Source organism: Mya arenaria, chromosome 11, assembly GCF_026914265.1.
Source record: "Mya arenaria isolate MELC-2E11 chromosome 11, ASM2691426v1".
Classification (NCBI taxonomy): Eukaryota; Metazoa; Mollusca; class Bivalvia; order Myida; family Myidae; genus Mya; species Mya arenaria.
In genome coordinates, this window is record NC_069132.1 from 17224892 (window position 1) to 17244022 (window position 19131).

Consider the following 19131-nt stretch of genomic DNA (forward strand, 5'->3'; position numbering starts at 1 on the left):
TTCCAATCTCAATTTCAACTCATTCTACCCAATAACATCAACAGTTTTTAAAAATTGTACATGCTTTTAATCTTTTTAAAAGCGCATTATGTCAAAGAAACTCTTGATTAAAATTTTTGATCAAGATTACCAAGAAAAAATATGCTGCAGCAAAACAATGTTTTTAAACAAATACCCCTAGTATATTTGTTCATCACTGAAAAATGTATGCCCCTTATTCTTCTACTGCTGGCCTGAGTTTGAGAACAAAAGGTCATATACATGACAGTCCATTCTGTAGAAAAGGGAGTGATAGAATTTAGGAGTTACTACTACTGTGCGCGGTTTGATTTCAGAAAAGTTGTGTTTTAATAGTGGAAATGTGCTGTCCAATTTCATTCTTGTCTTCGTCAACTATGACTTGATCAGGTTTTCCGAGCTTGAGTCTGTCTCTATAGACTAAAGAGGTCAGATTTTCAATATGTTGTATAAGCCAAGTGTTCAACCAATATTCATGTAACTCAACACATTCTTAACAGAACTTAAAATAAGCTAAACAAACATAAACAAAACATGTTAATTTAATGTAAGGTAAGTAATCAACAAGTCATACATTAATATCATAGTGATGACAAAGATTGCAACAACAAGATTAGTAAAGTGAAATAAATAATGCTATATACAAATACATGACAATAAAACAATCAAGAAGAAATATTTCAAAAGTCTTATAAACCATTAAAATAAATCTTCCAAACCCCAAACCCAGGTTTTATCAAATCTGATGAATGTAAAAGATGATAAATCAAAAAGAAAAGAAGCCAGGATTAGAATCCTTCAGTTTTTTCATGTTATGCACATTTTTATCTAAATAGTTCTACTGTTGTTTTCCTTTCCATATTAGTAACAAAATTTGGCAATGGCGCGGAAATCAATGAGCATCAATGCTCATCAAACTATATGACAATATTATTAAGCATTCAAATTTAAGCTAGGGTTTAGTAAAACAATAATGACAAGAACAGTCAACTTAACACAAGAAACAAAGCTTTAGAATAGAAGCAAATGCAAGTCTTATTTTACTACATCGGAAATGTGAATTTTTGAATCATATTTGAAGCTTTGTTGGTTGAAGCTCAAAAAATGTTATCTATTGCCAGGTCAAACCATTATAGACAAAAAATATCCACATAAATGTTAGCCTGATTACTTACACTAGTGTTAAAAATTTAACACGCCCTGCCATATAAAATCCAAAATTTAACCAAGTCCTCAATGAAAGTGAAAGGCTTTCGGGCCAATTCTTGTTTTGACCATTGAAAATTACGTTTCTGTGAAAAAACGAATAAAAGAAATGTCCTGTATCTTGAAACAAAAGGTGTCCTTCATAGGACATAATATCAGGAAAAAAAATATGTTGAATTTACTGTCCCCTGACCAATACTGTCATAAATGTCCTAAAGTAAAATTACAACTAATAAAAAACTGACTAGTTCAATTACCAGGTCATCAGGGTTTAATCACTATATTTATTTCGAAAAAATAACATGAAAAATGTCATTAAAATGATAAATGCTTTATATCATTTTTCAAATATAGATGTTCTTTGGAAAGCTTTCTATTTGGTTGTGGCTTTTTCTTTCTTCATCTTCTCTACCTCCAACATCATATATTCCAGTGGTTTTTCTGGTTTATGGTAAACGATGCCTGCTGTGAGTGTCTGAAAAAGAGCACAGATACATGTCATTGTTGCATTTAACCTAGTTTCATTGGTAAATCATGAAGTATATTAAAGAGATGAATCCATCGGCAAAGTATAAATAGTAATATAGCAGCATATACACTCCTTTTTCGCAGACACACTCTTGAGGATAGATTATATGAAAACTGCTATACCAGAGGTACAAGTATTTCAAACAATTTATTTAATGACCAGCTTACTGGTGGAAGACCACTTAATCTCCAGAAATGGAGGTTTTTCTTGAATAACTTGAGAAATACCAAATATTGTCAAATGAAACAACAGGAGAGAAAGTTGTGCCACTGATCTTAAAATCCATCTGGTAAGATTTATAATGTATGTTCATTTTAAAAACGAATAATTTGGTCACTTAAGAAATTGTATCTATAATTATTTAACAAAAATATCAAAAAGTGTTCCTGACTTGCAACAAAAATATTTTATTTCCTTCTATTTTCTGTATGACAAACAGTCACAATGGAATTGCTAAAGAAACGCTTAACTGGTTGAGGGAATAATTGGAGCGAAGAAGTAATCCCTTTCCAGTGCTGCATAAATCATCTGACAGATTTCCTACATGGGTTTCTTTTTAGATACTTAAAAGCATATAATTAAAAAGAATAAATCAGTCTTAGTGCTTCTGTGTTGAATTTTATTGTAGAAAAAGTCAGAATATTACCTGAAAAAGTTGTAAAATGTTATGGTTTTCGAGATATGTTATTGCTTTGTTGTATGGATCTTGCATGGGCTCGACATAGTCTGCATCTTCAACAGCATCTTTTTGCTTATTCAAGAAATCTGATGGTTCTTCGCCTTTGGTTTGATCTGAAAGGTTTCCCATTGCAGTAGCCATTACTTGAGAAATTTCATTTTGAGCTGCTTTTAGAATTTCATCCTGATTCTGCTCTGTTTTCGATGCAGAATCAACAACGACAGCCTCAGTGTCCGCCATATTTGTTTACTTCCGGTGTCAGGCAAATCAGGGTTACGTTAAACTATTATTTAAACACTATTATTCGGTACCGAGGCAGTGATCTCCCCTGACATTTAACATTTTTAAACGCCTGTTTATATAACGGGTCGTATTGTAGTGTATGTGAGTAAGAACCAACCACCAAGAAAGCTCAGTTGCTAAGAGCGCTGTGCTAGTGTTCCGGGGATCGTAGGTTCGAGCCCCACACTGGTTGCACTTTTCCTCCATGGTTTGCTTTACTGGTGTCAGAAGTAGAAGAAAAGAGTGTCTGGATCAGCCTGAAACTTTTATAGACGGAGAAGTGTATTGTGTGTGGGTAAGAACCAGCTGCCCACTTAGCTCAGATGGTTAAAGCGCTGTGCTAGTGTTTAGGTGGTTGTGGGTTTGAGTCCCACACCGTGTGCTCCTTTCCATCCAGGTTTTCCACAAGATACAGGCATCTCCATTTACAGTCGGGTATATGCTAACAAGAGACATTAGCTCAACAAGCTATTTTCATGAATAAACAAACATACATGACAAATCAAAAACATAACAATGCTTGTGACCTGGATAGCATATAGGTTAAAATGAAAAAATATTGGAACGATTACTTATAAAAGCTGTTCGTTATCATATTCATCCATACAATTACAAAAAGTGAGTTGGATCAGAGCATTGAAAACAGTGATAACATCAACTAGTTTTCCCGGTTGTACAGACAATCCACACGCGCACGGTTCCGCTAGTTGACATTCTACTGTAAAATGTATGTAATACCGTCTCCGTGGCCTAGTGGTTATATCCGCCAACGGAGCGGGAGGTCGTGGGTTCGATCCCTGGACGCGTCATACCAAAAGACGTTAAAAGTTGGTACAAGTAGCTCCCTTGCCTGGCGCTCGGCATTTAAAGGGTAGTGCTTGGAAAAGTGGTGTACTCAGTACTGGTTTAACCCAGGAAAGTTGTACCACGTGTATCGGTGCTTTACACCGAGCACGTAAAAGAACCAAGGAGTCTCTTCGAAAAAGAGCTAGGGTATCGCACCCGGACTTTCTTGTATCCCACCACTGTCTCTTCAGCGTGCTCTCCCTTCAGCAAAAACAAAGGACCCCTTTGGAAATAAGTGCTTGCGTTTTCACGGGTTATCCTTGACCGCAAGGTCTAAAGAAACACACACACACACACACGCACACGCATACATACATGTTTAGTTCTTTCAGGAGTATAACTTAACGGATAATCGTATATATCTAAATAGCAAAATTGTAAGTAGCATTATATACATGGAAATGACAGCAAAATACATTTATGTACTGGTAGTTGGTAAATATGATATAATTATTCTAGCTTGACAGGAAAAATCTTTGAAAAATATTGCTTATTTAAATTATTAATTATTAAATTATATTTATCATGTAATTTAAATACTACTAGATTTTGCGGTTATTATCATTAACAGTAGCGTACAAAGGCATTGTTGATCCCATGATTTGCCCGGGTAAATCCCTACCTTCAGGTAACCATCCAAACCTCTGTCTGACCACTGTCCTGACAATATCAGCACCTACCACTTAGTAAGAATGTAAATTGAAAGTGCCAGGTCATAACATGCATAACACCGTTAACAAAATACTTGCCCTCAAAAATGAAAGTAGTAGTATGTGTTCGACAGATCTTATATAAATTTGAAACAATCATAAAAAGATATAAGCCCTTGTTATTTAATTTGATTATTTGTTGTTTTTAGCTCACCAGAGCACGAAGTGCTCAAGGTGAGCTATTGTGATCGGTCTTTATCCGGCGTCTGTCCGTCCGCCCGTCAACAATTGCTTAAAAAACTTCTCCTCTGAAACTACTAGGCAAAATTCAATGAAACTTCACAGGAAGCTTCCTTGGGTGACCATCTACAACAATACAACAAGGTGTCACGATTGATCAACAACAACAACAACAAAAACAACAACAAAATGGCCGACTTCCTGTTTTGCTTTAAAAAACATCTCTGAAACTACCAGTCCAAATTCAATGAAACTTTACAGGATTCTTCCTTGGGCGAACATCTACAAAAATACAACAAGGAGTCACGATTGATCAACAAAAACAACAACAGCAACAACAACAAAATGGCTGACTTCCTGTTTTGCTTTAAAAAAACATCTCCTCTGAAACTACCGCTCCAAATTCAATGAAACTTCACATGAAGCTTCCTTGGGTGACCCTCTACAAAAATACAACAAGGGGTCACGATTGATCATCAACAACAACAACAACAGCAACAACACAAAATGGCCAACTTCCTATTTTGCTTTAAAAAAACATCTCCTCTAAAACTACCAGTCCAAATTCAATTAACCTTTCCAGAAAGCTTACTTGGGTGACCCTCTACAAAAATACACCAAAGGTCATGATGATCAACAACAACAACAACAACAAATGTTCAAAATGTTAAAATCTGATAGTTATGTAAAGTTTACTTTTGAAGCAAGGGCAGCAAGTCTTGCTATATGGTCTCCCTTTTTGTTGGAGATTCCACTACATTGTACTTTATATTTTTAGTAACAAGGAAATAGATTTTAAATTTTATTAAGTCTTCAACATAGTCACTTAAAGGTAATTATTGTTCATTTTTTTGGGTTCATAGATTCAAATAATTATTATACACTTTATTCTTTAGAAGAAATTTCATTTTTACTTAATAATAAATTTAATAATCAGACTTTGACATTGAACTTCATGTAGATTATTCTAAGCTACAATAACTTCTGTGTGGAAAGTGAATACGCCTTTGTGAATTTAAAAAAAACATGAGCCGGCGTAAGACGCTCGACTACACCGCTTTGAATACAATAACGATGTAATAATACCAAGTCTGGTCTCTTTATGTCAAACCTAACTAACATTATTTGATACATAAGGTGACTTTGATGCTGCCCTCCCACCAGCCCGCCCAAACAATGAAGCAAGTCATTCAAATAACTTGAATTCCCATTATGAAAATGTGGTTAAGAATATACAAATATGCCTTTCAAAGGAAATTAAAAAAAAAATCAAGGGCCATAACATGCATTTAGGCTTAAAACGGAGTTATGTTTCTTGTTGTAAGATGGTCAGAAATAATTTTGAATTTTATTAAGTGCATTTAATGAACGGTATAGAAGTTTTTTTTATTAAAATCCCAACTTGCCCTTAACTTTTACTTGCCTAAAACTTTAAACTAACTCAATCAGGGGCCATAACTTGTATTAAGGGTATAGAGTTATGTAACCTCATTGGGTGATGGTCCTGAACAATTGTGTGAAGTATTAAGTCAATTGAATGAAGGGTATAGAAGTTATTAAACAATATCCCAACCTGCCCTAAAACTTTAACCTAAGTTCCATAGTCAATCAGGGGCCATAATTTGTATAAAAGATAATATGGAGTTATCTAACCTCATAATGTGATGGCTCTGAACATCTGTGTGAAGTATTAAGTCAATTGAATGAATGGTATTGGAGTTTTAAGTGAAAATCCCAACTTGCCCTAAAACTTTAACCTAAGTCAATCAGGGGCCAGAACTTGTATTTAGGATAATATGGAGGTATGTAACCTCATTGTGGGATGGTCCTGAACAACTGTGTGAAGTATTATATTAAGTTAATTGAACAAATGATATAAAGAAGTTATTAATAAATATTCCAACTTGCCCTAAAACTTTAACCTAAGTTCCATAGTCAATCAGGGGCCATAATCTGTGTAAAGAATAATATGGAGTTACCTAACCTCATCAAATGATGGCCCTGAACAACTGTGTAAAGTATTAAGTCAATTGAATGTAGGGTATTGGACTTATAAGTGAAAATCCCAACTTGCCCTAAAACTTTAACCGAACGCCGACGCCGACACTGGGGCGAGTAGTATAGCCCACCTATTCTTCGAATAGTCAAGCTAAAAATGATCCTGAACATGTGAAGGAAGGTGATGTTGACAGAGATGGAAGAAGCAGTGATAATAGTGGAAGGTGCTGAATGCGTTCTGATATTTGATTATTAGAGCTTAATGCACCAGTGTAACCACGGCCCCCCAGGTCCGGGGAATAGCGGGGACTTTGACTTTCGGTCCAGCCAACCCCTGGTAAAATCCCCGACCTGCAGGGACAAACTGATGGTAAACAAAACGCCCATTTCCCCGGCTATCCCTGGTATACCCCCGGACATGGGGAGGGGGGGGCGGGGCGTGGTTACAATAATTGACTGGTGCATAAGGCAGTTTATTGATTTAATTGGATGGTGCACTGTTTGTTGTTTGTCTATCTATACTAAAAATTATTTCAGTGTGCAAGCAATTTAACATAGTTTTGTCAGTGTGCAGGCAATTGAACGAAGTCCTGTATGTGTGCAGGCAATTGAACAAAGTCCTGTCAGTGTGCAGGCAACTGAAAAAAGTCCTGTCAGTGTGCAGGTATCTGTACCAAGTGCTGTCAGTGTGCAGTCAATTATCAAGTCCTGTCAGTGTGCAGGCAACTGAACAAAATCCTGTCAGTGTGCATATATGAGAATCAAATTCTGTCAGTGTGCAGTCAATCATCAAGTCCTGTCAGTGTGCAGGCAACTGAACGAAATCCTGTCAGTGTGCAGTCAATCACCAAGTCCTGTCAGTGTGCAGGAAACTGTGACAAGCCCTGTCAGTGTGCAGGCAACTGTGACAAGTCCTGTCATTGATTATCCAGGCAACATGTTTGATCAGTATGCTTTTCAATATTCTTTGAAAACAAATATCAAGCTATATTTATTACAAAGGTTAAACTCTTTTACTCAGATGAGCGATTTAGGGCCAATAAGGCCCTCTTGTTTCCAAATGTCCGCTGATTTTTTTTCCGGTATTTGAATGCCATATCTTGTCCAGTAGGTGTAGGCATGTACTACAGTTTGATAGATTCACCCACAACATATGGGTGGGCTGCGTCCAATATTGTCCTATCATTAATTTTAGACTGACCATAAGAATGATATGTTTGTTAACCAGCCATACAAGCATTATCGCCCTCAATTATAGAAATAACCAAAAAGCAGTCTTTTCTGATCATTAACTTTAAACTTTTGATCAATCATCACCTAATTTAGGACAGGATCTCTCGGTCAGGTTCTATAACCAGCCATGACCCCTCCACTACTCCAGAGTTATGACACTTGAATTAGCAAAAACAGTTTTAACAGCAAGCACTCTTTAAATTTGTCCTAAGGTACAGCCACTTATCACCAAACTTCGATGTCCCCAAAAGAGGACGGACACATTTTGCGATAGTTGGCGCACTTGTTAAATATTTTTTATAAAACATTTTGCATTTATATTGTATTCATATTTTATTGTAATAAAAGAAGTCGTAACATTGCATCAAACTGGTTATCGCTTGCTTTAGATTTTGTAGAGAATTCAATTTAACAAAACTGTCCAAAAAGGTTCAAGAAATTAAGTACGAGAATATATACCACATACATCATTTGAATAATGTTTGTAGGCTGGTTGGTGGGATGGTCTGTTGGTAGATATACCATGTCTTATCCGCACAATATCTGGAGAATGGTTTGACATAGGACCATAAAACTTCAGTGGTAGGTTGCCCTTGACCATTACATGTCCCCTATTAATTTATGGTCAGCTGGTCAGTCAACAGTATAATGAATACTTTGTCCACACAAGTACTCAAGAACAGCCTAACGTCTGACCCTGAAACTCAAGTGGTAGGTTGCCCTGACCAGCTGTTGACGCATATTATTTTTGCAGACAGTAAGTTAAAAGATCGGGGTCAGTTTCAAAAGCTAAGGGAAACTGCCAAACAACTTCAGAAAGTCTTTGCTTAGGACCACTAAATGTAGGTGGTAGATTGCCCATAACCAGTACATGACTTCTATTATTTTTTGAGTTCAGTAGGTCAAAGTCCACTGTCAAGTCTTAAAAAAAAATTGTACACACATTAACTTAGGAATGGTTTGACCCATGGACCATTAAAGTTCCCTTTTAGGTTTGGGTTACAGTCAAAGTTCTTGCGAAAACTACGTCCACAGTTAAAAGTTTAAGATGTTTTTCCTATATGTAGTGCTTTATAAACTTTTATTATTAGCACAAGTTTCAACCAGTATTTTTTAACATTTTAGTTAATGGTTGAAGACATTCACATAATTTAACAAGGAAAATAAATTTTAACAAGGAAAATAAATGATAAAATACTGCGATTATCACATCATTTCTCCAATCACGCCAAACTGTTTAGTAATCACTTTTTTCTCTTCATCAGGAGAAAGTTCCTTATAATGGTCTAGCTCCATTGAGAATGAGGCTGTCCCTGAGGTGAGTGTTCGCAGGTGAGTGGAATATCCCACTAGGTTAGCAAGGGGTGCCTGGGCATGGAGAATCCTGTAGCCACCCTGCATGCTGTCCTCAAGCACATCTCCCCTCCGCCGGAATAGGTCACTCTGTATCTTCACTGCATATTCATTGTCAGTGTGAATCTGCAAAAAAAACAATGAAAAGTGGTTGGGTTAGATTGTTCATTTGGCGACAAACAGAAGAATCATTCTAGAAATCTCTATACCATGAAACTCTGTTAATTAATGATAACAGTATTTCAACTATTTTTTTGGCCAAATGTCTCTGCAAATTATTTGTTTTTTACAACACTACAAGGTGCTGACAATAGTGCAAAATGGTAAAGGATATCAACAGACCTCCATCCTCATGACTGGCATTTACAAGGTGCTGACAATAGTGCAAAATGGTAAAGGATATCAACAGACCTCCATCCTCATGACTGGTTCCATGAGACAGCATGCGGCCTGCAGAAGGGCCTGGGAGATTGTATGAGCGGCGGCCGCGGTTACAAACGTCTGTGATGTACCAGGCTCAATGTGAACACTTGTGACAGTCACCTCCACGTCCACCACCTGACTAGACAACAGAGGGCCTGAAACAATGAGCAATGTTTGAAGTTTGATGTACATGTAGTGGCAGTACTCAAGTCTTCAAAAACAGTTATCTTATACAGTTGTACTAGTATTTTCAGTCGGATTTTGTTCATCAAACTTTTGCCTTTGAACTTATAATTTTGGCATATTTTGATACAGCTGACGTTATTAACATTAACCTTATAAAAGATTTATATCATGCATAGAAAGGTGTGATGGAAACACTGCTGTTGAAATTATTTAATCCTATGTTGAAACTCCCCCAAAATGTATTGAAGAACTTACCACAACTTAAAGCAGACTGTATTCCCCTGTTAATTGCTTTTGTTAAAGGATGATTCGGATTCTTCAAATTACTTGGTACAGTTTCCCCTTGGTATGTTGCCTGCTTGAAGAGAGGCAGGGCATTTCCAGGGACGATCACCATCGTCATGGTGACAGAGTTCCTCTGTTTGCCTATCACATTTTCCAGCTTGTCTGTGTGTTCTATTGCTTTTGTTACTTTTTCTCGATAGTTTATCTGCAAATAACCATTCATTTGTTGATTTCAAGCCATATTCCCACTAACTGTACTAAATAGTAGCAGTCAGTGCAGAAAAAGTTAAACAGTAAATATGCAAGCAATGTGGTGTTTATTGCTGAGAAAGTATGAATTTTGCTAGGTTGTTTTGAAATATGGTAGCCTTATTATTTTACACTTTGTAACATCATGTTCAGTCCCTCAAGCAAATGTTCATGTATATCATAATATATGCATGTAGTTTATGCCCAGAGTCTGGAACTCATTCCCACCCCCATCTTTTGCTATTTTTTAAACTTTACTCCCATTAATACATATTGTATCAAGCCAAATACACCAAGAACTGATCCCTGTACCTGTAGGGGTCCCAGGTATGGTTCCACACCATAGTCCCTCTCCAGACGGTGTTTGACTATCTCCAGGTGTAACTCCCCCATTCCCTTTAGAATGGTCTGACCAGTTTCACTGTCAATCTCAACCTGCACATATAAAAATGGAGGTTAAAAGTATTGCGATCTTACACTGATATAAAGAGGGTGTTTTTCTTTATATTAAATGCCTAGGAATAATTTTAAAAGACCTTTAATTGCATTTTATCAGAAAAGCACATTTAACTGTACTCAGACTTTACATCCGAAATGACAGTAAGAGTAGTGGGACTTACTTTACATTCAATTTTCATGCAGAAGACTGGTGGCTAATGATTACTTTAAAATCAGCAAATCTGAAACTTGAAGGTATCATAAATCACCATTAAGCTGGGATCTTCTCTCTGCATCTGTTCCAGGGCTAGTTCCATATCGCGCTGCTTGGAGTTGCTAGGGGCCTCGATGGAGCAGTAAAACACAGGCTGGGGAACATTCAGGCCGGCTAACACTGGACCTGTAAGAAGGCAGAGCTATACTTCTAAATCTGCTACATATAAAATACATAGGTTCATAAATAAATATTTCATGCATTGAATACATGCTGAGATGCATGCATCAAACTGGATCATTTACAAGAAATATTCACCTTCAAGATCATTTTCATCCATGTCAAGGTCATCTTCCAGGAGTTTCATATACTGGTCAGATGCATACTTGGCTGATTTCTGGCTGTCTGTTATTGTGTCTCCACTTCGAACCTGAATAAGCACCTTTATTAACTACCACCTCTATGAAAGATTCACAGTTTATGTTTTGTTCAGACAGATGAAAAAACAATGTGTACATAAACTGTACCTAGAAACATGAATTGATTTCTATTTTACAAACATTCAAATGTTTAATATAAAATTTTCTTACCTCCTGCAGTCCAGACACACAGGCGATGTTTCCCGGCCCAACTTCCCGCACAAGCCGGTAATTGTCTGCGTTCACCTCAAACAGGTTCTGTTTACCAACCTTCTCTGTCTTCTTCAAGTTCACATTGTACACACTCTCCCCCTCTCTCAACCAGCCTGAATAGATCCGCACATATGTTAGTGCTCCTTTATGCCGATCATGCACTATTTTGAATGTCAATGCACATAGGTGGTTGCCATAGTAACTCAAGAAACTGTGGTGGATGTCTGCAGGGGAAGGGAGGTAGCGCACTGTAGCGTCTAAAAGAGGCTGGATTCCAACATTCTTTTTTGCACTCCCACAAAGAACTATCACAGCTTTGTTACTTAATGTCACTGCTCTTAAGGCTTTGTGAATATCCATAACTGGAATATCTTCTATTTTAGTGTCATTTAATACATGATTTTCAATAGTTTCATCATATTCAGCTAAACTACCAATGAAAGAATTACGTTCATTTATTACAAGTTTTGTTGATACATTATCTTTATGCAAGTCTATTTTTTCGCTATCAAACAAACGACCATCATTTGACTTTTGAGAATCCCATATTTTCTGTTCTAGAGATATGAGATCAACTATTCCAGTAAAAGTTTTCTCTTTTCCAATTGGCAAGTTGATAGGAATTGGTTCTACATGCAACCTTTCTCTTATAGATTTTAAACACATATTGAAATTTGCACCCAGCTTGTCCATCTTGTTTAAAAAGATAATTCTAGGGATTTTGTATCTGTTCGCCTGCTTCCACACTGTTAATGTCTGAGCTTCCACACCTGCAAAACAAAGTACAAAATAAAAGAGATTTAACTCTCTTGTAAAATGCCTAGCAATACCAAAACAAGAGATGTTAGTGAAACATTTATGCCCCCTTGGGAGCCAAATTGTTAGTAGGATTTGGACACTTAAATAAAATATGGACAATCAGAAAACCTTTTTTCAGCTTACAGTCACACTGACCTTGACCTTTGACCCACTGACCTCAAAATCAATAGGGTTCATCTGCTGGTCATGACCAATAAGCCTACCTAGTATGAGGTCCCTGGGTCAAAGCGTTCTCAAGTTATTGATCGGAAACCGTTTTTCATGTTAAGGTCACACTGACCTTGACCTTTGACCCACTGACCTCAAAATCAATAGGGTTCATCTGCTGGTCATGACCAATACACCTACCAAGTATGAGGTTCCTGGGTCAAAGCGTTCTCAAGTTATTGATCGGAAACCGTTTTTCATGTAAAGGTCACACTGACCTTGACCTTTGACCCACTGACCTCAAAATCAATAGGGTTCATCTGCTGGTGATGACCAATACACATACCAAGTATGAGGTCCCTCGGTCAAAGTGTTCTCAAGTTATTGATCGGAAACCATTTGGTATTCCGACCGACCGACAGACAGACAGACCGACCGACATGTGCAAAACAATATACCCCACTTTTTTCAAAAGGGGGCATAACAATAGGATTTTGAATAATATACTTGTACCAGCAAGGCAGAACATCCATACTTCATTATCATTGGGAGAATATATCTCAGACACTGTTTGAAGTGTTTTTTAAGTGTCATTCTGGTATTTTGAGATATCAGCCTACCGCTTTTTTAATTAAAAGAATACAAATAAGCTGAAATTCAGTGTCATATCATTGTTTACTATGGTTTTGATATAGGAGTGCAATGGGGTCAAATTCTACTTTGACAGTAGTAGTTCTCAGAGCTTTCTGAAAATGGTAGAAAAGAAATGTGTTTAATATCTAAATATTTAAAAAACTATTAATAGTAAATCTCAAGATTTCCATTCATACCATCAAATGATATTGTTCACAGTTCAGCAGAATAGTTTGCTGATTTATACCGTTAACCATGTGCTGACTTGCTGCTCCATGTCTGACAAACCTTGTTTGTTGCATATATATATACACAACATTGAACAATAATAGAAAATAGTATGAAATTGTATATTGTTTACAAAATTAAGCTACTTGCCTCTTAGTGTTAAAAAATATATACATTCAATGGATTATCAGTGATTGTATGGAACAAATGACTACAGAACACCAATTTATCAAATAACAAAAATAAAAAATAAAAAGAATGAAGCATTCACCTGCTGCAGCATCAAGAACAGTGACTGCTCCATCTAGCACCCTCAATGCTCTCTCTACTTCCACTGTGAAGTCCACATGACCTGCAAGGTATGTAAGTTTGTGTATGTTGTGTACATGAAAATTATATCTTACTTGTTACAGCGAAATAGTATTCTGTACTCCTGTCAGACAAATCAAGAGAAACATTTAAATTGCATTTACCAGGTGTATCTATAAGGTTAATTCTATGTTTGTTCCAAAAGAGAGTGACAGCCGCTGACACGATGGTGATGCCCCTCTCACGTTCCTCTTCCAGATAGTCTGTCACTGTGTCACCATGATCCACATCACCTGCAAGTGTCATTATATTTCAAATAGAGTTCCATTATTTTAATCATTAGATAATATGGAAATTTCATTATGTTCAGCTCAGCCAAATGCAGCTAAGGTACATGTACATTTATGACAGACATCAGCCTTGGTTGCAGGTTATGAAGCAGGCAAGTGTGTAGCAGAGACATCAAATCAACCTCATAATTTGAGAGCTGTGGTGCATTTTAGATCCTAAACAAGAGATGTTAGTGAAACATTTATGCCCCCTTGGGAGCCAAATTGTTAGTAGGATTTGGACACTTAAATAAAATATGGACAATCAGAAAACCTTTTTTCAGCTTACAGTCACACTGACCTTGACCTTTGACCCACTGACCTCAAAATCAATAGGGTTCATCTGCTGGTCATGACCAATAAGCCTACCTAGTATGAGGTCCCTGGGTCAAAGCGTTCTCAAGTTATTGATCGGAAACCGTTTTTCATGTTAAGGTCACACTGACCTTGACCTTTGACCCACTGACCTCAAAATCAATAGGGTTCATCTGCTGGTCATGACCAATACACCTATTGATTATGAGGTTCCTGGGTCAAAGCGTTCTCAAGTTATTGATCGGAAACCGTTTTTCATGTAAAGGTCACACTGACCTTGACCTTTGACCCACTGACCTCAAAATCAATAGGGTTCATCTGCTGGTGATGACCAATACACATACCAAGTATGAGGTCCCTCGGTCAAAGCGTTCTCAAGTTATTGATCGGAAACCATTTGGTATTCCGACCGACCGACAGACAGACAGACCGACCGACCGACCGATATAAAAATAGAGGAGTACAATCTGAAATAGATGTCAATGTCTCTTCTGCCAAGGAAAAGAAGTCTTTGAAATGTTTTTTTAAGACGAAATTCCAATCTAAACCTGTAGCCTGTATTTCTTTATTGAATAATTGGCATTTTAAGCAAAAATATTAGACCTATAGCCTTTACCTATGACCATGTTGTAGATCTAATATTCCTGTTCACCATTACATAGCAACCCCAGTCTAACATTGTTCCATGTTAAAATTGATGTTACTGTAACGACACTTCTTCCAAAAGAATACTGTACTGGGCAGTTGCCTAATTCCGGATCAATTGTGAAGTTTTCTTAAAATACTGTCATAATTAAGGAATATAAGTGCATAAAATTTTAATAGAAAAATGTTGGGTCCTATATTAACCAAAATGGAAAAAGAACAAAAGAAAAAAAACAATTAATTATAATATAATATTCAGTACGAAATAAGGGCAAAAACGACATCCAAAAACCTGCATTCAGTGCCTAAATATTTGGATTATTTCAAAGAACAAAGTAAACATTATCAAGTCAATATACAAACATTTAAATGCTACTTAAATGAAAATCATGTACCGTAAATGACTGGGTATAAGACAATAGGGGGTATTAGACGCAGGGAAAAAAATCTGTGAAAAGTCCGAGAAAAAAACTTTTAATCTATGTTTTTGGTTAAAAGACGCATAGAAAAAATGTCAAAATCGTCCGGCATTTTCTACCACCATGTTTGTTGACAGTGACAAAAAAATAAAAATCCGTGAAAATGGCGATGGTTATCTTTAAAACCATACAACCATACTGTCGAGAATGAAAAGTTATGTTATGCAAAAAATATTTTGACAGTGCCCAACTTTGCTTTTTTATATGTAAGTTTGATTATTGTTTAATTCAATTTATTATTCAAAATAATATTGAATACCGTAATTCACAAGAGTTCGGACACCATAAATTAATTCTTTTTTTCGCTCTCCGAATACATAGAAAATTATCATTTTCACATTTTATTTACATGTTTGTTTAACCTGCCTTTTTTCTTCATGTTTGCTTTTTACCACTTATCAATTTATCCGTAGTAATCAATGGTCATAAACTTATTTATTACGCCTATAAGTGTAAATCCTTCAAGTTAATTAAAACACCATTTTATACATGCACTGAACTGAATAAACACATTCTATCGGCTTCAGATCAAAGAGTCACACTGTGTGACGTCACATAACTTACAGTTATACCCATGAGGATCTCGTGGAGAGCATGGACATTGCCATGCAGGATTAATGTATAACTGTACGATTATTGCTTCATATAGTCTATAAGTGTGGTACAAGTTTGAAAGCTTATTGGCAGATCGTTTTACAAACATGCCATGTCGATGTTTTCTTAATCCCTTGATTGCCCTTGTTGTTTGTTTAATCCTCAAATAAATATATCACACTTCCTTTTCAACAGGCAATGAATCGTTTAGGATGGGTAGTAACTAATTAAATTGTCACAGTGGTGTATACGGTTAGGTAATCTAGCCATGCATTGTAAAGATAAAAATCAATAATCTTCGTCAGTGAAACTTGGTAACTATGAAAGTTATGATTGATGTCCTTTGGGTGTCCGAAAATTAGGTACGCAAAATAAATTATTTTGGGAAATAATTATGAGTGTCCAAATATTTAGAGTGTCCGACCTCTTAGGTGAATTACGGTAACCTTAATCGAAAAATATTTTTGTTGAAATTATAAACGTCTTACGATATACAGTATCCCGATCTTCAACTGCCGTTTTAACCCGTATATTCTCGATCAATATGACGCGAGTAACATGCCTTTCTACATAAATCTAAACAAACTCTCGGCTTGAAATTGACCTCAGAAAAAAAGTTCAAAAAATTGTTACTGGGTATTATACGCAGGCATTTTTTTGCATCAAAATCTGAGGAAAAAAAGTGTGTCTAATACCCAGTCATTTATGGTATTAAATGTTTAACCTGTATATAAATTTTATACTTCTCTGACGGTGTATCTGAACTACTAATTTGTCCGAATTTGCAAAATGTTGAAAGTACGAATCTGCTTCAATTTTGCTTCACTTTCATATCAAATGCTGCACAACACAAAACAATGACATCGTCAATTTATTTACTTTATATGTAATTGGCATTGTATTTCGTGATTGACGATAAGTCATAAACATTGTATAGTAGATCTAGTGTTTAAAGATAACCCTGTCGAACCTCAATATAAAAGCTCGCGCTGTGTGACGTCATCCCCCACGTGACTTAATATTGACATTTAGGAAAGCGAAAGTTTAGAGGTATTTATTTTGGGGTTATACTCGAATAGCTGCACTCTCTACCATTTAACACCAGGTGAAATAATACATTGTAATATAGGGCATCAATGTTGAAAAATAACGACAAAATTGTTCAATATCCGACAGTGATCTAAACTGGATTGAATTTGTCTAACAACCACCATATTTACCTAAATGTCTAGAAAACCCAGCGTAAAAGAGCATTCTCTCTGTAGTTGTGGTCTTGCCAGCATCTATATGAGCCATAATCCCAATGTTCCTAATGGATTTCAAATCATTTTCTTTAGTTCCCTCACTCTGTGTAGAAGACATGTAGACTGGCTTTGAGAATTTAACAAAACTTTGTTTACAACCTAGAAAGTAGGCTCTACAAGTTCGGTCGATCGCATGCCCATAGACATTCCATAAGCGCAACATTTTAACAGTTTAATGTATAAATTATATATAAACATATACATGCGTTGACATTGAATCTTGGTTAATCAGACGATTTCTTTTATGAAGGATGTAAGCGGCTAATTGTTTTAATCGATTAAATTTAGGCTACACTCTACCACAAACGCACTGATTGCTCAATTTTTTCACCTAACATGTATGCCCTTATCTTTATCACTATGTTGTCATTTTTTTTTATCATCGATATAAATATTTCCACATTTTCATACACTTATGGTTTAAAGTCACAAATTTAAATGGTTTAAATGAATAAACATAATTACCGGGATAGCCTTACTCTATACAATAGTTTACTGTATGAATACAACATTTGTAGTATCATTGCTTAGCAGGATATGTACATTTGTAAGTTATAAAAATAATATAACTATTATTTATTAATCGCATGGGACTGTGGGTATATCGGGGACTTTAAACAGCGAATGATTCCAATCAGACAGAATTATGACAGGCCTGGTGAGACCGTCGCTCCGAAATATATTATTGACTGGAACACCACCAACCCCATGAATGTTGATAATTTCCCTTTTATAAGGTTGGAATTTAGATATAAAAGCATTCTGATTCAGGTTGTCTATCTTCCTTGTGTGTACCCCAACATCCCCGCTTCCTCCCTGGTGGGGCAAAACATTGATATATGGTTATGAAAGTTGAAAATACAAATACATTTAAATGTATGCCACACTTTTACGGCAACAATTTCAAGCACATTTTTGGGAATAAATCTTAATACGACGTTTTTTCTAAAACCTTTGTTGAGTTTTATGCGTTGAAATAAATCTAAACGACCAATACTAATAGCAAAAGAAGTAGCGCCATAATGCATGTGGTATATTTTCTGATTACAAGCTACAAAAAAAAAGATGGCTCGTCAAAAGCAATTTTCTGAGTCACATATTCATACCGCAACTGTGAATGATGGTACTTCTGGGAATGCTGTTCTTTTTGCCTGAACACTAAGAAGATTTTTTTCTAATATTTTGAATCACATTTTTCTTTCAAGTTACAAGAATCTTGAGTCGGGTATAAATGTATGCTAACAAGAAACATTAGCTCAGTAAGTTTTTTTCCTATATACTCACTCACATTCTTCAAACTGTGGAATCTTCTCAGGTACTAAAGACGAATCACGGTGTCAGACAATGATAAACCCAACATATGAGTTGTCTTGCCGTCACTCTCTGTAAGTCTGTAAAGTTCGTTCTAAAGCAATCCAATTCGCGCAACTCGTTCAAACTAAAGAACTGAAGAACCGCGATGTATTTTCTTTATTTATACCCCAAACGGAAACAATCAGAATAAAGATTAAACCCAATGACCCCACACAATATTACTGCAGCATATACACATAGAAAGTGAAAGTACAATACGCAGTAACTAATTATAAAGTTCAAAGGTCAAAAGTTTATTGTACAAAAGGCCTCCGGCCCATACACAAACACAATAGCATTCATATATCAAGCAATCATGATAGATGGTGAAAATGACATGTTATGATATCAAACTCAAACGTCCATAAAATATTTTCTTTCTTCAAATGCATAATAAATAAACATTGCTACATCACGTGTGCTCAAAGCATTTGTACTAGAAGCATATAACATTTATATTTTGCAATATAAACATTCCTTTAAACATTATATAAAGGACATATAATTATATTTTA

The 19131-nt window shown here is 36.0% G+C and overlaps 2 protein-coding genes across 2 annotated transcripts; both read right to left on the bottom strand.

Moving 5' to 3' along the window:
• Positions 1-544: 544 nt before the first annotated feature.
• Positions 545-2664, bottom strand: LOC128209424 (testis-specific expressed protein 55-like). The gene is made up of 2 exons (XM_052913449.1): positions 2400-2664; positions 545-1699 (listed from the first exon to the last, which is right to left on the bottom strand). The coding sequence occupies exons 1-2, from the start codon at positions 2571-2573 to the stop codon at positions 1598-1600; spliced, it is 276 nt and encodes a 91-aa protein (XP_052769409.1). The 5' UTR covers positions 2574-2664; the 3' UTR covers positions 545-1597.
• Positions 2665-5239: 2575 nt separating this feature from the next.
• LOC128209930 (ribosome-releasing factor 2, mitochondrial-like) lies at positions 5240-17481 on the bottom strand. The gene is made up of 10 exons (XM_052914197.1): positions 17180-17481; positions 13762-13890; positions 13560-13640; positions 11420-12231; positions 11148-11259; positions 10885-11015; positions 10490-10612; positions 9899-10133; positions 9446-9612; positions 5240-9160 (listed from the first exon to the last, which is right to left on the bottom strand). Exons 1-10 carry the CDS (start codon positions 17424-17426, stop codon positions 8888-8890), a joined length of 2310 nt encoding a protein of 769 aa, XP_052770157.1. The 5' UTR covers positions 17427-17481; the 3' UTR covers positions 5240-8887.
• Between the last annotated feature and the right edge of the window lie 1650 nt (positions 17482-19131).